The sequence below is a fragment of the Populus alba genome, chromosome 6, assembly GCF_005239225.2.
Source record: "Populus alba chromosome 6, ASM523922v2, whole genome shotgun sequence".
In the NCBI taxonomy this organism is placed as follows: Eukaryota; Viridiplantae; Streptophyta; class Magnoliopsida; order Malpighiales; family Salicaceae; genus Populus; species Populus alba.
Genome location: NC_133289.1, coordinates 13,674,085 through 13,697,763, shown reverse-complemented (window position 1 = coordinate 13,697,763; position 23,679 = coordinate 13,674,085). Strand labels below are relative to the sequence as shown.

Genomic DNA, 23,679 nt, shown 5'->3' with positions numbered 1-23,679 from the left:
TGTTTGGAAGTATGGTTGTTTTTTCAAAGTATTTTTGACTCAGAAATATATTAAAATAATATATATTTTTTATTTTTTTAAAATTATTTTTGATATTAGCGTATCAAAATGATTTTAAAATATAAAAAATATATTAATTTAAAATAAAAAAATTTAATTTTTTTTTAAATATTTTAAACATAAAAATAAACAGAATCTAAAATAAGTAAAATTTAAAATGTTATATAAGCTTAAAATAAAATAGGAGGGGTGAAGGAATATTCCTTTCAAATCATATTATTGGACACCAAAAGAAAATAAAAATAAAAACTAAAGATATTAAGAGTTGAGAGGTAATGTTTGATATTTAGGTATAATTATATATTTTTATTTTTTAAAAAATTTTAAATTAATATATTTAATTTTTAAAAAAATTTTGTAATAGTTTTTGATTTGTTAATATTAAAAATAATATAATAATAAAAAATATTATTTTAATATATTTTAAAATTAAAAATATTTAAAAATGACGTAAAAACTGTAAGTGTAAACCATAGAAGAATCCATCCTGTGGTTTCGCGTGGAGTTTTTATTCTCTCATATGTTCTGTTAATAAATCAGATTGTAACACGTGTACTTGATTAATCAAATCAAAGCAAGAAGGTCAAAATAAACAAGCTACCATGGTCCTCACTGCCACCCAATCTTCGCCCTCCATATTCAACCCCCCTCTCCACCACAATTAGGGTTTTATCAGTAAAACACAAAAAGCCTTAAGTCCCTGCGTTACAGCTTTCTCTCCGCCAAAACCAAGCAATGGGTGACCAGGCCACGCCTCCAGCACCAGAACTCGCTGAGATGGCCATTAGCGACGGCCCTTCTCTTAAGCACCCATTCTCCGACCGGGCCCCGGTCCGATCAATCGTGTGTCGTCCCGATGGAGGAGCTGGGCTGGCGGGCCAACGAGTCCGCGCCGGTGGGTGGGTGAAGACCGGGAGAGAGCAAGGGAAGGGTTCCTTCGCTTTCTTGGAGGTGAACGACGGATCGTGTCCTGCCAACCTTCAGGTTATCGTGGATGCTGGTGTAGCAGATCTGAGCACGCTTGTGCAGACTGGGACTTGCGTGTTAGTTGAGGGCTTGCTTAAGGTCCCCCCTGAAGGTACAAAGCAGAAGATTGAACTCCGTGTTGATAAGGTGCTCCATGTAGGCCCTACCGATCCTGCCAGTTATCCGATTCCCAAGACGAAGCTCTCCCTTGAGTTTTTGAGGGATCATATTCACCTTAGGGCCCGTACCAATACGGTATGCTTGCTTTGTGTTTGCAAATATTTACCGCTTGATTGATTGAAAGCTGAAAGCGTGTACTGTGTTTTTTTTTTTAGATTTCTGCAGTTGCTCGAATTCGCAATGCACTTGCTTTTGCCACGCACTCTTTCTTTCAAGAGCATGGTTTTCTGTATGTTCATACCCCAATTATAACCACAAGTGACTGTGAAGGTGCTGGTGAAATGTTTCAAGCGACAACCTTGATTAGTGAAGCTGAAAAGCTCGAGAAGGAGCTCATTTTGAATCCTCCGCCTACTGAAGCTGACTTAGAAGCAGCTAAGCTTACTGTTGGGGAGAAAGGTAATATTGTTTCTCAACTCAAAGCTGCTAAGGCAACTAAGGAGGAAATTAGTGCTTCTGTGGCTGATCTTAAAATAGCCAAAGAGAATCTCTCAAGGGTGGAGGAAAGGGCTAAGCTTAAACCTGGTATTCCTAAAAAAGATGGCAAGATTGATTATGGTCAAGATTTCTTTTCCCGTCAGGCATTTTTGACTGTCTCTGGCCAACTTCAAGTTGAAACCTATGCCTGTGCTGTCTCCAGTGTCTATACATTTGGACCAACGTTTAGAGCTGAGCATTCTCACACTTCTAGACATTTGGCTGAGTTCTGGATGGTGGAGCCTGAAATAGCATTTGCAGATCTTCAGGTATATTACAATGTGATATTCTAATTGATTTATCTGGCTTTTCGGCATTCTAGAGTTTATTGTGCCTGTAATTGCAGGTTTTGGTCTTTATTTAACTGAGTTGTTACTGATATGTTGGCTGTCTACTAATTTACCTATCTACATGGTTTATATTATATGCTGTTGATGGATCTGTTCAAAAGTCTCCCTCATTATATTGGGTAAGAGGAAATGATTAAATGTGGGGTAGGGAGGGGCAAAACTAAGGGTTCTCTCATCCTTTTACGATCTGCTACCACATATTTAAGTAAAATATTTTTTTTTTGGTGAAATCACATGTTTTGTACAAGATAATTGGAAATTTCCTTGTCTATTGTTGTTTTGAGCATTATTATATGTTGTGTATATGAACACTATTCTTGAATAAGAACCAACTTCTCATGTATGAAGTAAAGGTTATTCTTTTAATATACCTCTGTTATTTTACACTGACTATAGTGTTAGAATCTTTTGTACTTCACATAGAGTAGGATTCTCAATTCCCTCTCTGTACATATATATGGTATGTAAAATATATTTCAGTTAGCAAATTTTGCATATTTTTTCAGGATGACATGAACTGTGCAGAGGCATATGTGAAATACATGTGCCAATGGCTACTCAACAAGTGCTTTGATGACATGGAACTTATGGCTAAGCTTTATGATAAAGGTTGTATTGATCGTCTAAGAATGGTTTCTTCAACCCCTTTTGAGCGTATTTCTTACACAGAAGCAGTGCGACTGCTAGAGGAGGCAGTGAGAGGTGGTAAGGAGTTTGAGAAGAATGTGGAATGGGGGATTGATCTGGCATCTGAGCATGAAAGGTATGCAAATCTGCCTCTGTAGCATGTTCTGTCCTTTTGATTTGCATGTATTGATGGTTTAGTTTGTCTATTCATACAGATACTTGACAGAGGATATATTTAAAAAGCCTGTAATTGTGTACAACTATCCTAAAGGTATAAAAGCATTCTACATGAGGCTCAATGATGATTCAAAGACAGTGGCTGCTATGGATATCCTTGTACCAAAGGTAAATCATTCCCATGGATATTTTAAAGTTTGCGTGCCTTTTTGCATTCATTCCAATTGGCTGTCATTTATTGCAGGTGGGAGAATTGATTGGTGGAAGCCAAAGGGAGGAACGCTATGAGGTTATTCAGCAGAGGTATGAGGAGTCTGCTTGAATTGTCCAACATTGTTTTATGCGAAGTTGCATGTACTTTTGTTTTCTTCTGACTATATTTGTTATGCTGATGATTTCATTTTTGTGGGGGCACTCTCCATTGCAGAATTGCTGAGATGGGACTGCCTCTTGAGCCATATGAGTGGTACCTCGACCTGCGGCGCAACGGGACTGTGAAACATTGTGGTTTTGGCCTGGGTTTTGAGAGGATGATACTTTTTGCCACTGGAATCGACAATATTAGAGATGTCATTCCATTCCCCAGATACCCTGGCAGAGCAGATCTGTGATATTTTATTTTTATATAGGTACACGTTATATCTTTCTTTTAGCTTATAGAATTCGATGCAGTTTGTTCTGCTGAAATTCCCATAACTTAATTTGTTTTAGATTCAAACTTTAATTGCAAAACTGAAATTATAGGTGTCGAAGTCTTTAGGAAACATCTTTTATGCTAAATGTTTGTCAATTGTGATGCATGTATTTTTGGCCTGTAGAGTGTACGCAGCATGGAAAACGTTTTCCTTTGGCAACCACCGATGACATGCTCTATCATTCAAGATCCTGTGTATTTCTGAGAAGGCATTACAGCTTGTGCCGTTCCAGCCAGTATCGGCATTCTAAATCTTGAGTGAAGTTTTTTCAAGCCCAAGAGAATTTGTTTATGATAAAAATAACCGCAGCATCGCAGAACATGATCCTGTGAATGATTTCCTGCACATGCACGCAAGCGGTCCTGTCATTTCCGCCCGCTTACGAATCCATGTCCAACAGGATGAAAATAAGATAGCCCTTAATAAAATACTAATTCTCTCAGGTAGCATCTTCTAGAGGTGCTCCTCTCCACTTGACTAAAACTTTAGACTTGGGCCATTATTTTCCCTTCTGAATTACACGGCGATCTAAGATGACTTCATGTTGTGGAATGATAATAGAGGTATATCTAAGATGACTTCATGTTGTGGAATGATAATAGAGGTATCTGATATAGGGGGAGGTTGGGGCAAGGCTGGAGTGACTGGTCTGTTATGCTTTTTTAACAAACTACATGGAACACATTATGAATTTGCGAACCTAGAGCCAACACTAATCTATAAGTTGCTGGACCAACTTTCCCAATGATTTGATATGGACCAAAGAAACATGGGGAGAGTTTCATAGAGGCCTGAAAAGCTCTATAAGGCTGTAATTTTAAATACATATAATCCCCTACACTAAATCAGATGTCTTTCTTATGTTGACCTGCTTGGCACTTCATGTGATTTTGGGTTAGTAGAAGATTGTGTCGTAGCTCCTTTAAACACTCATCCACTACTTGGATGCGACAAATACCTGGAACATATATCAACTAGGTTGAGGGTGTAGTGCCATAAACAGCTTCAAAGAGGGTTATTTTGGTGGAGCAGTGAATAAAGGTGTTATAATTGAATTTTGCCTATGGAATCCATTCAAACCACTTTTAGGATTGGTCGCCAGCAAAACATCACATATATTGCTCCAAGGTATAATTCATCACTTTTATTTGGTTATTAGATTAGAGATAGTAACTTGAGCTTATGTATAATTGAGCTCCTTCTAATTGGAATAATGATTGCCAAAAGACACTCAGAAACACCTTATCATGATCACTAGCAATGGATGTTGGGATTCCATGCAAGTAAACCACATTGGTGACAAAAGCCTTAGCCATAGTTGCAGCAGTAAAAGAGTGTTTTAATGTAATAAAATATGCATATTTTGTCAAATGATCTACAATAACCATGATAACAGTATACCCATGAGAAGGTGGCAGACCTTTGATAAAATCCATTGAGACATCAATCCATATCCGTGTAGGAATTAGTAATGGTTAAAGCAATCCTATCGGTTTCATATGGTCATTTTTGAACTATTGGTAGACATCACACTATTGTAAGAACTCTTTTATCATCCTACGCATTTCAGACTAGAGGAAGCTCTGCTTGATACGAGAGAGAGTTTTGTGATACCTAAAATAGCCACTGATTGGTGAGGAGTAACAGTCTACTAAGATCTTTGGAATTAAGAGTGAAGTGGGACTTAAATAAACTTTGCATTTCTTAAACCACATGCCATCTCGTTGGAGCAGTTGTTGATTGAGTGGAGAAGACCTCTTTTTTAACATATCTTCATAAAGGATCTTAGTGGACTTTCTTTTGGAGGATGGACCATTAGTCTGCAAAGGCTAATGAAATAAACAAGAACTAAAACTCAACTACACGGGACAAAGAATCTGCACCTTGATTTTCAAGCCCTTATTTATATTCAATCTTGTAGTAGTAACCGAGTAACTTTGGCAGCCATCATGTTTGTGTAGGAGTAGTAATTCATTGCTCCAACAAATACTTAAGACTTTTTTGGTTAGTGCGAACAATAAATAGTTTTCCTAGCAAGTATGGACGCCATTTCTTAATTGCCTTAACAATGGCCAACACTTCTTTTTCATACGTAGAAAATGCCAAGGTTGACCCTTTTAATGCTTCATTGAAATATACCATTAGGCGATTGTTCTAGGTAACAATTGCATTGAGGTCCACTCCACTTGCATCATATTCCACCATAAATCCTTAGGAGAAGTTTGGAAGACATAAAACTGGCAATGAAGTCAGTGCTTCCTTTAATTGTTTAAAGGCCATTTCTGCTGCCTTATTCCAATGAAATACTTCCTTACTCAAGACTTGGGTCAAAGGGACTGCTATACTTCAAAAATAATGGATAAACTTTTGATAGTACCCTATTAATCAGAGGAAGCCACACACCTCTTTTGTTGTTGTTGGTCTCAACCAATCTATAACCATTTGTATTTTCATTCAGTCTACTAATACTCGTTCAAAAATGTTATGCCCAAATATTCAACCTGTAAATTAAGTAGTACTATTGGTGCAAAATTATGAAATATAGGTGTTAGAGACCTATCTAAGGCTTGTGTATGTGGTGCTACTATCCCTTGTTATTATTTTGAACCAGTAGCCTCCCATGTTATCACAAGAATCCAATTACCATTACAACATGAGCACCATTGGAATCCATGTCAAAATTTTTATTTTGTAACAATACTAGCTCACTTTTAGTTAGAATAGTCGATCGGTCCAATTTGGCACAATCAATTGGCAAACGATTGCTACTTGAATTTCATTGGAGTCCCTAATAGTCAAGTGGTTCGATCAACTAAATTAAATAGTAGCCCAACTCATTCTTTCTTCTATCAATCATTTGAATAAATCATTTAGTAATCCTAATCGGTCAATTGATTTGTGTAGTACATCATATATCAAATTCAGTTTCAATTTTATTTTTGCAAAGTTAACTATTTAATATTCTTTCTAATCTCATTCTACATAAATCCCATCCCCAATAATTTTCTTCCTTGACCAAAAACTAACAATTGACAAGGAAAATAAATTATTTTTTCTCTTCCATTCTTTTAATTAAATTATCATCCAAAGAAATTTCATGCTTAACTAATATAATTTAGTCATTAGAATAACATTTCAAACTACTAAGCTTTGTAACTTAATTTTTACACAACACTAATACATCCAACTTTCCACATATCAGATGGGCATTTAAATTATTCTCTTTAGATGAGTTTCTTACTTTAATTTGTTGACAACTTAAGTGAATAATGCAAGAACAATACAAACTCTCTTCACTTTATCATTTTCTAGATGATTTCTTTAAGAAATGAAAGGAGAAATAAAAGAACCCTAACCCTATTTTTCTGTAACAAAACCACTAGTCATTAATGGTTTCCAAGAGAAGCCATTCATGATTTAATTGCTCTCACCTATTTCATTATACACTTGCCCCAAACTTTTTTTTGATTACAACTTGGTCCCCATTTTAAATCTTTTATGTTTTCAATTTGCCTAAATGTCCATTTTTATCCACTTTCAAGTCTCATCACACTTAAAATAATTTCATTTTAAATTTGTTTTATTCTCATTATTATAAATATTATTTTTATTTATTTTTTTAAACATCACTAACTTGAAAAATTTCTAACCGACGGTTTGCATAATCCCAACTAATTTAATATTGAATAATGGAATCGGGAAAAAAAATATCAATTTAAAAAATATAATAAAATAAAAAAAATAACAATTAAAATAATAAGGATCAAACATGATATGAAGAAAAAAAACTTAAGGATGATGAAATTGTTAAAAAGATTCAATTTGATAAACTACCTCAAATAAAACAAATAGTAATAAAAAGAATAAGAACTAAATCTGACATATAAAAAAATTAAAGGAGGATGATATTGAAAAATAATTCTAATTTTTAAAATTATTTAAAATATAATAAATAGTAATTAAAATAAAAAAAGAACCAAATCTGAAAGAAAAACAAATAAAAAGATTGTTTTGAAGAATTGGAAGGAAATGTGTGAGAATCGAGGAACAAAGAATGAAGAAAGAAAGAAAAAAGCTCATCAGCACCAAACCGATGATTTGTTGGCCACACAAGACGCGTAGGGATTGGGGTGGTCAAGACAATTCAGAAACCATCATTTAACTGCCGTTAAAATCTTCGTGAGTTGCCTGAATGGCACAAGCGTCTCTCAATCGTTAGTGCTTGAGTTGCAGGCACTAATCACTTTTTTCAAATAATATTTTATATTTGTTAAAATATCAAATTACCAAACCTCATTTAACTTGATTATAGCCGAAAAATTAGGTTGAAAAATCAAAACTCCTCTAGATGCTAGCTTACTTGTTTTTTAGGGCAATTAAGTCATAATACCATGCTAAAAAAATATAAAAACAAAAAAGCCCCTACATATTAATTTTATTTTTAAAAATAATTTAGTTATTTTACTGTGTAAAAAAAACAAAAAGACCTATTTATCTCAATTAATTTAGTAATGACCAAAGAATCACTCCGAAAATATCATTTTACACCCTTAACAAGTTAAGGGCAAAATAATAATTTGACTGTTCCAATTAATTTTAATTTTAATTGCTAGTTGAAGGTGAAACGCCACGTGAGTAGCATGGAATAGCATACGGTGGTTTGAAGACAAAACGACAGCGTAGAGCGTGACGAGGTTAAAATGGAAGGCAGGCTCGAATGAATGAATAAGAAATGCAAATGAAGAAGGAAGGTAGAAGGATGTGAAGGAGAAGACGATGATGATGAAGAAGCTGGCGAGAAATTGGAGAAAATCTTATGAGGTTGATAAATTTACTATTCCAATTCGAGATGAGGACGATTCTCGTCCCATGGACACCCGAGGTCTGTCTGTTTGTTTTAAATTTTGCAACCAAACAGGGATTATTGATTAATTACCTTTTTTTCTTTAAAACAAAAACAGAGCAAGAGGAGTTGATTCTATCACTGGAAAGAGAAGAAGCAGAGCAGTCTGTTTTGTGGAAGGTTGGTTATTCCTTTAATTTTGCATAGAAATTGCCTTCTTTTTTCTTTACTGATAAATACATTAATTAAATTGGTATTTTCTTGTAGAGAGTAGTTGGTGGAATTGTGTTCTGCCACGCTGCGTTTCTCTTATACTCCATATACCAGCAGGCACTATTCCCATGGGAAATGGTACGTGTATCTATGTATCTATGTTGCATATGTGAGGAATTATTCAGTGTACCGGAACTGCTCTCTCTCACTTAAAGGTGAATAATTTTCATGGTGGGACTCATTTTTATGTGAGAGAGGGCGGAGTACAACTCCTGACATACCTAATAATTTCTCGTATGTAGTCTACATGAGCAGTAAAGAACCCTCGATTATCAAATCCTATTGATTGTTGTTGTTGCTGTTGTTATTTTGTTTTTGTAACAATTTTGAGTAAATCTTAACTTTCTGATGGTGGTCTTTTGATCAATAAATAGAGATATCATGCTTACTTCATGGAAGATATGGATTCGTCAATGGTGATATTTGCAGGTTCATTTTTTCATTTTAACTTATTTTTTCCGCTCATCGGCTGATAAAATAGTCTAATTGATTCTTGATTATGTTTATTCAACTATGATTCCTATTGCTGATCTCTTTCCTTGCACATATAATGTACTCTCTTGGAAGGGAATTTGATGAGAATGATGCTCTAGTATTTTTATTCAGATTAACCTCTTTTTTTTTTTTCCAAGAAGGTTTCTCTTTTGGTAATTGCTATTCTGAATCCCTTTCTAGCTCGTGAAAATATCCTTTGATCTAAAACCTACATGATGACAGTCACTTCTTAATTCACACATCGTATTTCAGATATGTAGTTAGAAAACCATGTCCTTGTGTTGTTCCAGTAGTTGTTTGGTCAAACATGTAGTTTCTGTGCACTTGGATGTGTTTCCTTTGGCAAACCAACAGAAATTATGACAAGAATAAATCAAACTTCTTATGATTGGTTGTCGGAGTAGCTTTATCAGTGTTTCAGCATAAGAAGTTGAATAAGTCATCATTGATTATGCTGTCTTAAAAAGCCTAATTATTTTTAAAATTGATGGCTAATTTCCCTCCATGTGGTTCCAATGTATTTATGCTCTTTTGTACTTTTCCATAATATGAGTAACATGTCTTATACCCGGCATGAATTCTTAGATTTATATAATCTGCCATTTAAAGTGCCAAAATCTGCTACCTGAGATATATTATTTTGCTAATTTTAACCCTTAAACAGATTGGATAGCTATTTCAGCATGTGCATTGTCCATCATAGGGCTTCTTCATAATTCCAAGTATCATAGGCAATGGATTTGGTATTCATGCTCTGTTGGGCTTCTGCTGGCAGTTTTCTGGCTATATTACATGCTAAGGTATGTGGGGCTCTACAAATATGTATTTGGTGTGTTACTGTCTCCACATTTTATGTCAAGGATTAACAATATTGTGAAGCAACTTTTCTGTGACTTTTTTTCAATTCTTTTTGGTAAAACATTTTAGTATAAGGAAAAGAGACAGTAGTATTGATTACAAGCTGAAGCCAAATGAAAATGACAAGTAGTGGAAAGAAACAGAATGGGATTGTACTAAGAAAAACCTATCAACTCATGCTTGGCACTACCACATGTATATCTTCTACATGAGTCCACTTCATTATAGCAGCAGCTGTACGGGCTGTGCCAGTTGTCTAAGGCATGCTTATCCCAAGTCTCAATACTTGAATTCGACTAATAGTTTTGATAAACTCAAGAAAATGGTAACATGCTAATCTCCCATCACTTTAGAACACACAACAGGATAGTAAGAACAACCAACTGCACAAAACACCTCTACATCTACCAAACTAAGGGATTGGGGGTGGCTATCTTCAATATTCTTAGCACAATTATTTTTACTATGTTACTTCTTTAATTGTTAAGACTTTCGAAGTTTTGACGAGTTTCAAATAAGTCTAACTTGTAATCTAATAAAAACATACATTACTTTTGATTTGACCATTAGATCAAGCTAGATTTTTGCCTGATAATTCTGAAGGCCTAATTACATAATATTGATTTCGTTTTCAGGTCCAAATTAGGCCTGAAAGCTACTATTTCAGAATTTTCTTTATTTCACTTATTGTTTTTGGTTTTTTTTTTTTTATTTATTTATTTAGGTTAGAAATTTCAATTTAATTAGGGTTTTACTAATTAGGTTTCTTTTATTATTTAAATAGCATTGTAGGCAAATTTTTTTCAGAAGAAGAGAATTAATGAAAGGAAGACTTTTCAGAAACTATCAAAGTTTTCAAAGTTCTCTTAGCAATTAAGAGTTGTAACCTTAGAACTTGAAAACCCGAGTTTCTTTCTCTACAATTTAGGACGGTAAAACTTTAAGGATTAAAGAACTCTATCCACATTTTATGTTGCATCAATTGGTATCAGAGTAAGTTGGCCTTTTTGATGGATGAAGATACTAGGAACAACTTCTCCTTCTGCGATGCAAGAATGGCTGCCCATGACGCGGTAAGGGCTGAAGAGGCATCCTAAAAAACCCAATTACAGAAGTTGGATCGTTTAGAGCAAACAATGGCAACAATTTCAAAAAGCTTAGAACTTCTAGTTTGGCTAATGTGAGGCGAAAATAAAGATCGTGAAGAGGAGATGAACATGCTTGGAGACTTACCTTGAGATAGGCATAACCCCAGACCTATTCTTGAAGATCAACCTAGACAACCACTTATCTATGTACAGAGTGTTGGTGAAGACAACTTAACAGGGGTCATAAGGCTTGGCAGATTATGACAGGCCACAATAATTTTAGAGACAACAAGCAAACAAGTTTCGGATAAGAGTGTAAATCCTTACATTCAATGGAGATCTGGACAGAGAAGAATTCTTTGATTACATTGTTGAATGTGATAAGGTTAGGGAATACGTGAGTATCATAGAAGAGAAGATGGTGAAACTATTTGCGTATAATCTAAAAGGCAGAGCTTTTTCCTTGTGGAAGTGTCAAACAAATACACAGTTAAGAGAGGGGAGACAGCCTATTACATTTTATATATATACAAGGCATATACTATATGATAGATTCCTCTGTCCTAGTTATGAACAATATCTATTTCAGCGATATCAAGATTGTTTGCACGAAAAAAGTATTTGTACGTAGTATAATGCTAAGTTTTAAAAGTTGGCAGAACATAGCCACCTTCAAAAGATAGGGGCCCGCAGGTTGCAAGATTCTTGAGGGGTTGAGACTAGCAATCCGAGAAAAAACTAGAGCACAAATGTTGTTGACACTGTAGAGACGAGGAATAAAGCATTATACTGACCCCTATCTTTTTAAGGTGGCTACGTTCTGCCTATTACATTTTATATATATATACAAGGCATATACTATATGATAGATTCCTCTGTCCTAGTTATGACCAATATCTATTTCAGCAATATCAAGATTGTTTGCAAGAAAAAAAGATTTGTACATAGTATAATGCTAAGTTTTGAAAGTTGGTAGATTGTAGCCACCTTCAAAAGATAGGGGTCAGTAGATTGCAAGATTCTTGAGGGGTTGAGACTAGCAATCCAAGAAAAAACTAGAGCACAAATGTTGTTTACACTGTAGAGACAAGGAATAAAGCATTGAATTGGAAAGGTGAGTTATGTAGAAGCCTTCAAGAATTTTAAAAGGAGTTGACGAACCAGAATCAACAATTCTAGAGGTTGAGGTGTACTCGGAGGAATGACATGAAGTGGAGTTGAGATCTAAAGTTAGTGAATGTGTTGAGATTAAACCAACTCATGAAGAGCTAGAACAACTTATTCGAATTGCTTAAGAGGCTATAAGAGATATCAAAGAGGACTTAAAAGTATATGCGTCATTCAAACCAAACATATCCATGTTGGATCAATCTTCTAAATTTACCAATTTAGCTGGCGGTGAAGACTTTCCTCTTAGGGATGACTAGGCATGTAAAATGAAGTTGCCTTCATCTCAAAAGATGATTTCATATGACCTTGACTTTTTATTTATTAAGAAGTTTTGTCTATATTCTAAAATTCTGCGTTAAAGGATCTTTGTTGAAATATGATTTAAGATATTTGGAGCAAGCTATCTCATGCATAAATGAGTAATAATACTATATTTGAAGTATCTATTCATTTGAGATGGAAGAGTTCAATTTCTAACAATTAACTCGAGAGTTAATTTTTTGCAAGTGGAGGGGACCACAAGTGGAGGGGATTGACATATGGATATTGCCTTCATTATTCTTAGCACAATTATTTTTATTATATTACTTTCTTAATTGTGAAGATTTTCTTGGTTTTGAGTAGTTTTGAATGAGTCTAACACGTAGTCTAATGGAAACAAGCATAACCTTTAATTTGATCGTTGGATTGAGCTAAAATTTTACCAGATCGTTCCAAAATTCCAATTATTTATGAGCCTTATAAGCTATTTATTCAGAAGAAGAGAATTAATGAAATAAAGACATTTTAGAAAATATCAAAGTTTTCTGAGTTTTTTCTATAGTCAAGGTTATAACCTTATGGCTTAAGAACCCAAATTGTTTTCTCTATAATTTAGGGTTGTAAAACTTGAGGGATTGAGAAACCTATCCACACTATACATTGCGTCAAAAACCATGCAACCAAGTCAGATGCTTTCCTAATGCCCTGTTTTGCCTAACCATCTGCAATAGAATAAGCAGCTCAAGGAGTACGCCTAAAGGCCACCCAACTAAAGAACTTAGAAAGCACGTGTCTTATTAGCAACCATTCTCATCCTCCAAGGAACTTCTGCTGTCCCCCCAACCCAAGCTCAAGTATTATTGGAGTCTGATTCAACACGTGACTGAATCATTAACACCCCTTTGGAGACTAGGATCTCCAAAGCCTTAGCAATGGCATTAATCTTAGCCATATTTGACTCCTCAAGACCAATATGATAGGATAAAATACATAGAAAGTCTCCATTTGAGTTTCTCAAAACTCCACCAATACTTGCCTCCCCTGGCTTTCCTAGAGAGGAGCCATCAACATTCCATTTGATCCTCGGATCTGAGGGAGGTACCCACTGTATGGCAGCAACAACTGGTCTAGGCGAGGACCACTTTTTTTTTTATCCCATCAGAGCTTCTGAGTAGATCGTTGGCATTGCAGGAAAGCCTTGATATAAAGCTTTACTCCAGGTTGCAAGTCTAATAAATAATAGAAACCACATGGTCTTGCATTGCACTTCACAATTGTCATAAACTATATTTTATTTGAGCCACACACACACACCATAGTAGCTGTATGTCACCAGACACCAGAATCTCTTTTGCATATCCCCACAAGCCAAGTATTCCCCTTCTTCAAAGAGGCACAATATGGAAGAGTGACGTACCCATTGTATTCCCCACCATTGGACAAGTCTCATCCAAAAGCGCCAAACTTGGTAGCAGGTCAAGAGTAGATGAATGATAGTTTCCGAGGCCAGCTGATGAAAAGGATGTGTTTTGAGACTCATCAATGATTCCACATTGACTTAGAAAATCTTTTGCAAGACTAACAAAAGGAATACTCCAGTCTTCAGGGGTGCCAAGCCCTTCCAGACTTGTGGAGTTGCTGTCAGCATGTTTGAGATACTAGCTTTTCTGTGACTTGGTGGTGGGGAAATGAAGAGAACTATCTTTTTGCTGATGAAATGCCTTCTTTTCTGTTGTTTCCATCTCTGGCCTTTTATTTGGTTTGTTTGGAATTTCTTTATTTATCAGAGATTGGACAATAATAAAACTGAAATGGATGCCAACACCAACTATTAGGTTTGCTTATAGATTGCACTAGTTCTTTTTTGAGGGTGAAATATGCGTTCCTAGTAATATGTTCTTATGTGCTATATGTCTAGAATTTGTTTCTTAAATGATGATGATGATTACTTATTTGTGCCATAGAATGCCAAGATTCCGGTGGGATGTCATCTGGCTGCCCTTTGGGCCTCTCAGGTGTGTAGTAACTGTTCTTTGCATATTTTATCTGTAACATGTCATTAGTAGTTCACTTAGAAATCCACTCATTTTGAAATTGCAGTGGAGCTGGCATTTGTCTGTATGTTGACCATCTACTGACCGAGTCATCTGAAGAAGTGAAAAAACTGAGAAGCTACATGTACGCTTACAAAGCCAACTAAACTTTCTCTGTAAACCTACCTTTTCATGTTCTCTGCTTTACGGGAATGAAACTAATAGCGTGGCTTTCAGGCATAAGCAGGTTGATTAATGGAAACTAGGATTGCTAATTTGGAACAGAAGCAATGTCATTCTATCTATTCTTGTACCTCGGGAAAAAATTTCCGGTAAATCTCTGCCTTTTGTTTTCTAGTACAAGGGAATCACTGCAAGATTTTTCATGTGAAGTACGAAGTTGGCATATATAATCTGATCAAATACCAATGCTGACATTTTTATACCATTTAGCAAATGATCGAGCGACTCTTGACCTCGTGTGAGTGAGTGGTTTATAATCTCAATGACTATTTGTGCTTGGATTCTCTGCATTTTATCTTGAACGGATTGTCCGAGTGTAGCAGTCCACTGTCACATCTAACAGTGGATCAGGATTCATGATCATATTTTTATGAAGTAGCTGTGGGGTATAAGATCACCTGGGTGCAACCCACAGCGATAAAGAAAACTTGCTAAGACTCTAATCCCTCAGGATATATAGAGACACGGAGATGAGGCGGGATAAGAGAAGTCTACCCTTTATCGTGTAATTCAGAGCTGATGAATCTCCCACTGCTTAAGAAGTAGTTAATGCTCTGAGGACTTGCCATTTGCCTTGCAGCCACATGGGAGCAGGGACGGTGCACATCCATGAGGATAAAAACAATTCCAGGACTTGAAGTACGTATGGTAGCTAGTATTATAGACTGAACTGCAAAATTGCAATGGATTGCATGCTAAGAGTATTGGTAGTAGATTGCGCTAGGATTATCGGGGCAGATTCTACAACATGTTACTCCTGTTGGATTGCAACTCATCTTCGTTTCTTTCATCCTTTTTTTAGTACTCAAAATTTATAATCTTAGTTGCTCGTGGCCATATTAGACACGGTTCACTAAATTCTGCCAAATTACTCTGCAGAAGCCCACTTTCACCAGAAAGCAGACTCTTGAATAAAAGGTGAAGTGACCAGAACCGAATGACGAGCAACTGTCTGGCAATCCAAATGAGTAAATAACAGCGATACGAATTATCTTGACTAAAAGCTATCTGTCTGAAAACACTCAGCATTCGGCGAAACTCCCATTAAACGTTTGCCTACAAATGGTGTTTCTCAAGGCACTAGTACAAGAATCAATCATCCTCTTCAATAACCTTCAAAATAATGCACATCCAATGAAGTAGCAAACAAATTTTCTCAAAGTAAAGGCTTCCATACCATGATTGAAGAACAAATGAAAAAAAAAAAAAAATACAACGAGAACTAGGAATGTTAGTAAGACAAAAAAAAAAAGAAGGGAAAATGATTTAAAAAAAATGCCTTATGAACATGTTGAGTGTGTATTTATGAAACTATTGCACAGGCCTTGAAATAGTAAATTCATGGAGATGCCACAAAGTAAACAATCCTGTAAGAATTTACTCAAAGGGGAGGGAGGTTGCCGGTTATTGAAAATACCATCCAATCAATCAACAGTGAAAAATTAAAAGAAAATACATGTATTTTTACTTTCTAACACACTTGACTAAAAGTTTTGGCAAAATAGCATAAGCCAAAAAAATATTTGAGAATTAATATAGTTTTAACAAAAAGACTAAATAGTGACTTTAACAAAGACGCTATTAGGAACACTGACTTTGATAAAAAAAGTCAAACCACAAACACCGACTTTGAAGCATATTTGGAATGGATGAAGAAAGTAGTTTATCTTTGATTGTCACCATTACTTTAAGTAAAAGAAGGTAAAATTTCTTGTCATTGAGTTTACTGACTAGCTATTATTTGATGGGATTAAATTGTTTTAGGTTGGAAAAGGAAAGGAGAGAGATTCGTAGAGACTTAGGATAAGATGAAGTCAAACATGAGAAAGATGTTTGTTTCTAGAAATTATTATAGAGAATTATTTAAGGGTTTGCAGAGTTTGACTCAAGGGTTTAAGAGTGTAGAGGATTATCATAAGAAGATGAAGATTGTCATGATTAGAGTTAATATTATGAAGGATAAAGAGGCTACATTAACAAGGTTTTTGAATGATATGAATGGAGAGATAGGTAATATGGTTGAATTAAAACATTATATTAAGTTAGATTATGTGGTTCACATGGCTACTAAGATAGAGAAACAATTGAAAAGCAAAGGCAATGCACGCTAATGAGGTAATTTGGGTTTTTTTTTTTTTTTTTTTCCAACTTGAAGGCTGATTTATAGGTGAGGGGGCTACCCCATTAAAGTTGAATATAGTAGGGAACAAAGCCAAACCATCTAAAGCTAAAAAGAAGGATTCAACCACTGCTATCCAAGGTAAAACCAAAATTCAAACTAATCGTAACCAAGACATTAAGTGTTTTAGGTGTTTGGGTAATAGACATATAGCTTTACAATGTCCAAACGAAAATGGTTATTGTTATGAGAGAACATGTGGAGATTAAATCTAAAAGTGACACATCAGAGGAGGGTGAGATGTCATCACTTGAGTATTGTAATGATGTTGAGAATCTAGTTGATTAAGAGGTTTTGGTTTCTAGGAGATCGCTTAAAATTTAGTTAAGAAGGATAATGTGGAGCATCAAAAGAAGAACATCTTATATACTAGATGTCATATAAGTAACAAAATATGTAGTATGATTATTGATAATAGAAATTGTGTTAATATTGCTAGTAGTACACTTAATAAAAAATTAAGTCCAAATACTATTAAACATGGAAGATATTATAGATTTCAATAGTTGAATGAATGTGGTGAGGTAAGAGTTATTAAACAAGTTTTGATTTTATTTTTGGTTGGGAAGTCAATATAAGAATGAGGTTTTGTGTGATATGGCTCTTATGCATGCTACTTATTTATTGTTGAGGGGGGTCCTTTATAATTTGATAGAAAGGTCAAGTATAATGAGTTTAAGAACAAATATTCTCTTGAAAAGAATGGAAAGATTTTCACACATGTATTATTATCACCTAAATAGGTTTATAAAGATCAATTAAAGTTGAAAAAGGAAGGTGAAGCTAAAAGTTTAGAACAACCATGTGAAGATGTAAAAAAAAAAAGAGAAAATAATAGGAGCACTGAGAGAAAAGATTCAGCCAGTGTGGAGAAAAATTGGGTTTCGGCTAAGAGAGCAAAAATGAAAAGATGAGAGAAGAAATAAAGGGTGAGAAAATAAAAGAGCGGAAAAAAATAAAGAGACATATTAGTTTTTATGCAAAAACAAATGAGATTAAGAATGCTTATTTTTCTATCATACATATTATTTTACTTATGTATAATGAGAAATATTTTAACACTAATGAACTTGATCCTTGTATTTTTAGTATTTGTATTTTTGATTGCAGGATTATAAATATATTTTTCCTGATGAGATTCTTAGTGGATTGTCACCTATTAGAGGAACTAAATATTAAATTGATCTTGTACTCGAAGCAATAATACTTAACCAACCAACCTACAGAAGTAATCTCGATGAAACAAATGAACTTCAAATGAAAGTGGAGGAGCTAATGTTAAAAGGGTATATAAGAGTTGGATAAAATGTGTATTTTCAATGTTATTGGTACCAAACAATGATTAAACTTGGAGAATGTGTATTGATTGTCATATAATCAATGTGTTTTCTAAACTTGATGATATGTTAGATAAATTATATGGATCCTATGCGTTTTCTAAAATTAGTTTAAAAAATAGATATCATCAAATTAAAATGAAAGATGGAGATGATGGAAAACTGTCTTTAAAACTAGATATAATTTGTATAAGTGGTTAGTTATGTCTTTTAGACTTACTAATATACCTGGTACTTTCATGATATTAATGAACCATATTTTATGCAATTTTATAAGTAGATTGTGGTTTATTTTGATGATATTCTGATTTATAGCAAAAGTCTAAATGAGCATGTTGAATATTTAAAGAATGTGATAAATGTTTTAAAAGAAGAATGTTCATATGCTAATTTGAAATGGTTTAACTTTTGTATGGAGAAAATTATCTTTGATGGTCATGTTTTTAGTGCAAAGGTATTGAAATAGATGAGGAAAAGGTAAGGGCTATCTAAGAATGGCTTACACTTAAGTCAATTATAGAGGTAAAAAATTTTCATGGTTTAGCTAGTTTTTATAGGTGATTTGTTAAATATTTCAGCACTCTAACCACACTTTTAATTGAAATTGTTAAAAATTCAGTAGGATTTAAATGGGGCAAAGAACAAGAGCATGCATTTAACTTGTTAAAGAAAATTTGATTTTGGCTTTATTGATATAATTACTTGATTTTACAAAAAAATTTGATATTGAATATGATATCTTATGGATAAGTATTGGAGCTATTTTAATGTAGAAAAAATAGCTCATGATTTATTTTAGCAAAAAGCTCAATGGTGTAGCACTAAATTATCATACTTATGATAAGAAGCTTTACACTTCAATAAGTTGAAGATTTGGAAGTTGGAAATATTACTTGTGGCTTAAGAAATTCATGATCTATTCATATTACAAATTATTGAATCATCTAAAAAGCTAAATGAAGCTAAACTGTCAATATGTCAAGTTGGTTGAGTTCATAAAATCATTCCCATATGTTATAAAATATAAGGTATGGAAAATATAATGGTTGATATACTATCATGAAGGTATGTACCCCTTTCAATTTTAAATGTTAAATTATTAGGACTTAAGTATATAAAAGATTTATATAATAATGATGATGATTTTGCCCAAGTTTATAAAACATTTGAGAATTTGACATTTGATAAATTTTATAGGTTTGATAGTTATTTATTTATTTATTTTTTAAAAAATTATGCGTGTATAATTATTCTATGCATGAATTGCTTGTTCATGAAGCGTATTGATGTGGTTTAATATGACACTTTGGGATCTTAGTGTTTTGCATGATCATTTTTATTGGTATATGATGAAAAAGATGAAAAAAAATATTCAACAAATTTATGATAGGTGCAGAATAGGCAAACAAGCTAAATTTAATTAAAGTTTTACCTCATAGTTTACTCCTTTGTTGAATTGTTTATTTTCTTAACAAGTTTTTAAAAACTAACTATTAATTTGAGCATTAAAGGCTGCAATTAAAACTAAAATAATTTAACTAGCTCTTTTTTAGTATATTTTGTAATGTTCTTAGCGTGGAACAACAATATATGAACTCATCCAAAACTAGCACTAAAAGAATGCTATCTAGGAAAAGGCAAACCTCTCCTACACATATCTTGAAACTAACCAAATACGAGCAGAATTAACAGTAGAGCAAATACTTCTGGATAACGTCATGTTCACCTGATTTCATGGAGGATCATCCATTTAGCCTCCAGGGATTGATGGCAAATTTTGTTTGAAATGTGAAGTTGACGTATCAAACCCAATTAGTTACGGGACAATTTATAAACGGAAATTCAACGCGGCATGTCTTGTCCTCAGGCAATGCGTAAAATATACCAGTGACGAAACCATAAGGATCTCAAAGCAAGAAGGTTTAATTCACAAGTAGCATAGGCAAAAGATTCTGCTAGCCATTTCAAGTGGTGGTCTCAAAATATTTGGAAGTTCAACAGAGCACCGTTGACATAGTTCAGATTTTGCTTCAGCATTTTATCGTTCAACAAGAAGAAAGAACACAATTCAAATACCTCAATAGGTCAAGATGTAAAATGACTACCTTGGATCAATGATAAGACACCTGGTTTATAATCATGCTAATTGCTATGTTTGTACCCAGAAAAATATCCAAAAACTCTATTCAAAGTGCAGAGAGGGATTCAGAAACTCAATTGGTTGATTGAACCAAAAATAAAATAGAAACGGCCGCTTTGTACCACAAATTAACCTTCCATCCAACATGCAGGAGTTCCCAAAGCTAACAAAAACTAGCAGATTAATTCAAACCGCCTTTGGACATCAATTGAAATTCAATTACAATAAAAATCAGTAGCAAAATACAAATTTCCTAGTTCTTAAAACACGTGAAGGATAAATGTACAAAAGAAAGTCCAACGATTCATGTAAAAAACATTATGAAACAAATACCACAATTGAGCAAAAATTTCTCCCAATATAAGATACTTTACTGAACTTCTTGCCAGAAATACATGCATGTGATATAATTATGTGAAGTTTCTATCAAACCTAAACAATGAACCTAACGAAAAAGGTGCCATTGTAAATAAACCATGCATCTCTAGTCAAAGAAAACGCCTTTGCTCAAAGCAATGATATGCAGCAAAGTCTCCCGCTACTGACAACTCGCAACTGGAGAAGCACACATCCATACCAATGTAAAAACATTAATAAATTCATCTTCATCAAGTGCATGAGAAAATATCTCAAATCATGGGAAACATCAAAGGATATCATAGATCATATAAGATAAATCATAAACATGTAGTCTAGGTATAGATGGAATAAATATGGCTCGTTGCATGTACATTGCAGAAAGCATTCAAAGATAGAGTTAAACACTTTTTCTAAGGAAAATCAATAGCACATACACAAGGCAGAAAAAATGAAAATCAAATACGTGACCTAAAGGCTTGAAAGGTTATAGACAAGATCCAGATTGAGAAAATTTAATCTGACAACACCCAAGTATTATTCTTCATTTCTTCTGCAAATTCCAAACTCTCTGCATATTTCTTCAAGTTTAGGTTGACCAGGTACTGAAAACAAAGAATTCTGCAAAAGAAAAGGAATAAAACCTCTAAACCAAGAGTTCCCACACATTACTACATTTTAATCAATTGTAAATGGCCAAAGGAAACAATATTTTATGAAAAAAGACAAACAATGAATAAAAAATTGCTTTTTTTTGCACATGTAAAGCCAGGTAGCAGCAACAAATCAATGAATTCTGTAGTAGAGGTTTTAAAGGTGTCTTTATTGGCAGCGAGGAGAGATAATGAACAATCACAACAAATCAATCCTAAAGTACTAACGAGGACTGTACTCAAGAAAACAAGGAAAAAAGCACATGTAAAGGTAAAAAAAGTTTGTTGCCTCAATGGAATAAGTCAATTCAGCCAGGCCCGATAAGGCTGAACAACACCTATTCAATTAAGATTACATTCCCCATTATAAACTGCTTTGTCCCAAAGATGAAACATGTCGAAAATAAATATAATAGAAGTGTTGCTTGCAAATTTGCATGCTTATGAGGCCATAATCTACCAAATATTACATCGTCAGAAGCAATCCTTGAGAAGAAAAAGTACCAAGTATTTAAGACCAAAACTACAAGTAGATGAAATTAAACCTTAAAAGTTTCCATCAAGCCACCAATTCCCCATCTTGAAACTGCTGCAACATTTCACAATGAGGAGTCTCCCTTACAAAACCCCACTGCTTCCTCTGCAACTCAAACCTACAATTCTGCACAAGGACAGAGACGTAGTCCTTCTCCACCTTGGCTTCCAGCGCCTCCCTCTCATGGGTACCCGGTAGATAATCCTTCTCAAACTTGGTGCTCTTCACATAAAAATTAACCCCTCTCTGCGTAGTAAACCTGTACTCATAAGGATAGGACCTGGAAAGGGCATAAATAGGCTCAGATGACGGTAGAAAGTTGAAAAGGAAAATAAGAAGAACCGGGAGCAATTGAATCAATGCACGGAAGTTAAAGCCAGATCCATTATTATCCGTTCTAGGGCCACCCATTCCTGCTCCAAAATTAAAACTCCGAAACTGGGTGGTGGCAGGCCTCATTCCAGCTCCAAAGAAGAATTGCCTGAATATCTCGTCAGGATCCAAATCATCGTTATAATTATAATATCCATGACGATTATGACTGGAAGAGCGTCTCTCGTAGAGAGGCTCTTCAGTTCCGGTAACATCATACTTGCTCCTGCTCTCTTCACTGCTAAGGCACTGGAACGCTTTCGAAACAGCTTTAAATGCATCCTCAGCTCCAGGAGACTTGTTCTTATCAGGATGGACTTTCAGTGATAGTTTTCGATATGCTTTTCGAACATCTTCTACAGAGCAAGACTTTTCCAATCCCAAAATCTCATAGTAATTCTTCTTCTTCCTGATTTCTCTCACAATCGAAATTTGCTCCTCTGTATATGATGATGATGATGACCCCCTTTGGCGAACTTTGGATTCGTTTGAGGCCGTGGCTGTTGTGGACCCATTATTAATGTTTGCAGCCGCCGTTTTATTTGGCTCGTCCTTTTCCGCCGCAGATAAGAGATCGTCAACGGCGAGAGTAGGATCCAGGCGGCGAGCTTTGGTGATGAATTTTAAAGCACGGCTTCGATCACCGGCTTCGAGGGCTTCTTTGCCGATTCCCAAGCATTTCAACGCATCGTCCTTGTTGCCATCCATTTTCTGATGGTTCTTAGTAAGAATAACTAATCCCCTAATGCAAATCAAAAGACGAAAATTCAACTTGCAAGCGGATCTGAAGTCGATAAATTAGGGTTTCAAATTTGGGAATTTTGTGAGAGAACAAAACACGGTGAGAGAAACAAACAACTGACGAGTTCTCTTCCTTTATAAATATCATATATGTTAATTACTTCATTAAGGGAAAAAAAAAAGTTCACCCCCCCCCCAAAAAAAAAAAAAAAAAAATTAAATCAATATTATGATATCAAAGTATTTATTATATATTATTTTAACTTTTAATTAAGGGTTTTTATTAAAATTATTTAATAAAAAAATATTAAGTTTCTATTATAATTGCTCCTTAAAAAATTACAATCTAAAAAACTTGAATTGAATTTTACATTGAGGGGAAATTACACAAATCCTCTCATGCTATTTTATTTAAAAAAAAACAAATTACACTGGTTAATGTAAAATCTTATGTCTTAATAAAAAAAATAAAAAAATATTTTTATATAATATAACCTTAACAATTTAAATGAGATTATTCAGAATGAATACTAGCATGGATAATTATTCAAAAAATAATATTTTAGGTT

At 34.4% G+C, this 23,679-nt stretch overlaps 3 protein-coding genes across 5 annotated transcripts; 2 read left to right on the top strand and 1 right to left on the bottom strand.

Moving 5' to 3' along the window:
- Positions 1 to 696: 696 nt before the first annotated feature.
- LOC118047930 (asparagine--tRNA ligase, cytoplasmic 1) lies at positions 697 to 4,107 on the top strand. The gene is made up of 7 exons (XM_035057379.2): positions 697 to 1,281; positions 1,362 to 1,952; positions 2,540 to 2,796; positions 2,876 to 3,005; positions 3,082 to 3,140; positions 3,265 to 3,466; positions 3,656 to 4,107. Exons 1-6 carry the CDS (start codon positions 796 to 798, stop codon positions 3,446 to 3,448), a joined length of 1,707 nt encoding a protein of 568 aa, XP_034913270.1. The 5' UTR covers positions 697 to 795; the 3' UTR covers positions 3,449 to 3,466; positions 3,656 to 4,107.
- Positions 4,108 to 8,243: 4,136 nt separating this feature from the next.
- LOC118047992 (uncharacterized) lies at positions 8,244 to 15,586 on the top strand. 3 transcript variants are annotated; one of them, XR_004687415.2, is made up of 9 exons: positions 8,244 to 8,414; positions 8,494 to 8,555; positions 8,643 to 8,726; positions 9,023 to 9,077; positions 9,808 to 9,943; positions 14,485 to 14,535; positions 14,621 to 14,698; positions 14,791 to 14,885; positions 15,248 to 15,586. XR_004687415.2 is itself a non-coding variant. In XM_035057497.2 (8 exons), exons 1-8 carry the CDS (start codon positions 8,309 to 8,311, stop codon positions 14,807 to 14,809), a joined length of 591 nt encoding a protein of 196 aa, XP_034913388.1. In that variant the 5' UTR covers positions 8,245 to 8,308; the 3' UTR covers positions 14,810 to 15,001. The 3 variants fall into 3 exon arrangements, 2 of the variants coding, with proteins under 2 accessions (XP_034913388.1, XP_034913387.1); XM_035057497.2 differs by lacking the exon at positions 15,248 to 15,586 and having other exon boundaries at positions 8,245 to 8,414; positions 14,791 to 15,001; XM_035057496.2 differs by lacking the exon at positions 15,248 to 15,586 and having other exon boundaries at positions 8,245 to 8,414; positions 14,621 to 15,001.
- Positions 15,587 to 21,125: 5,539 nt separating this feature from the next.
- Positions 21,126 to 23,239, bottom strand: LOC118047934 (chaperone protein dnaJ 49). The gene is made up of 2 exons (XM_035057385.2): positions 22,008 to 23,239; positions 21,126 to 21,430 (listed from the first exon to the last, which is right to left on the bottom strand). Exon 1 carries the CDS (start codon positions 23,075 to 23,077, stop codon positions 22,022 to 22,024), a length of 1,056 nt encoding a protein of 351 aa, XP_034913276.1. The 5' UTR covers positions 23,078 to 23,239; the 3' UTR covers positions 21,126 to 21,430; positions 22,008 to 22,021.
- Between the last annotated feature and the right edge of the window lie 440 nt (positions 23,240 to 23,679).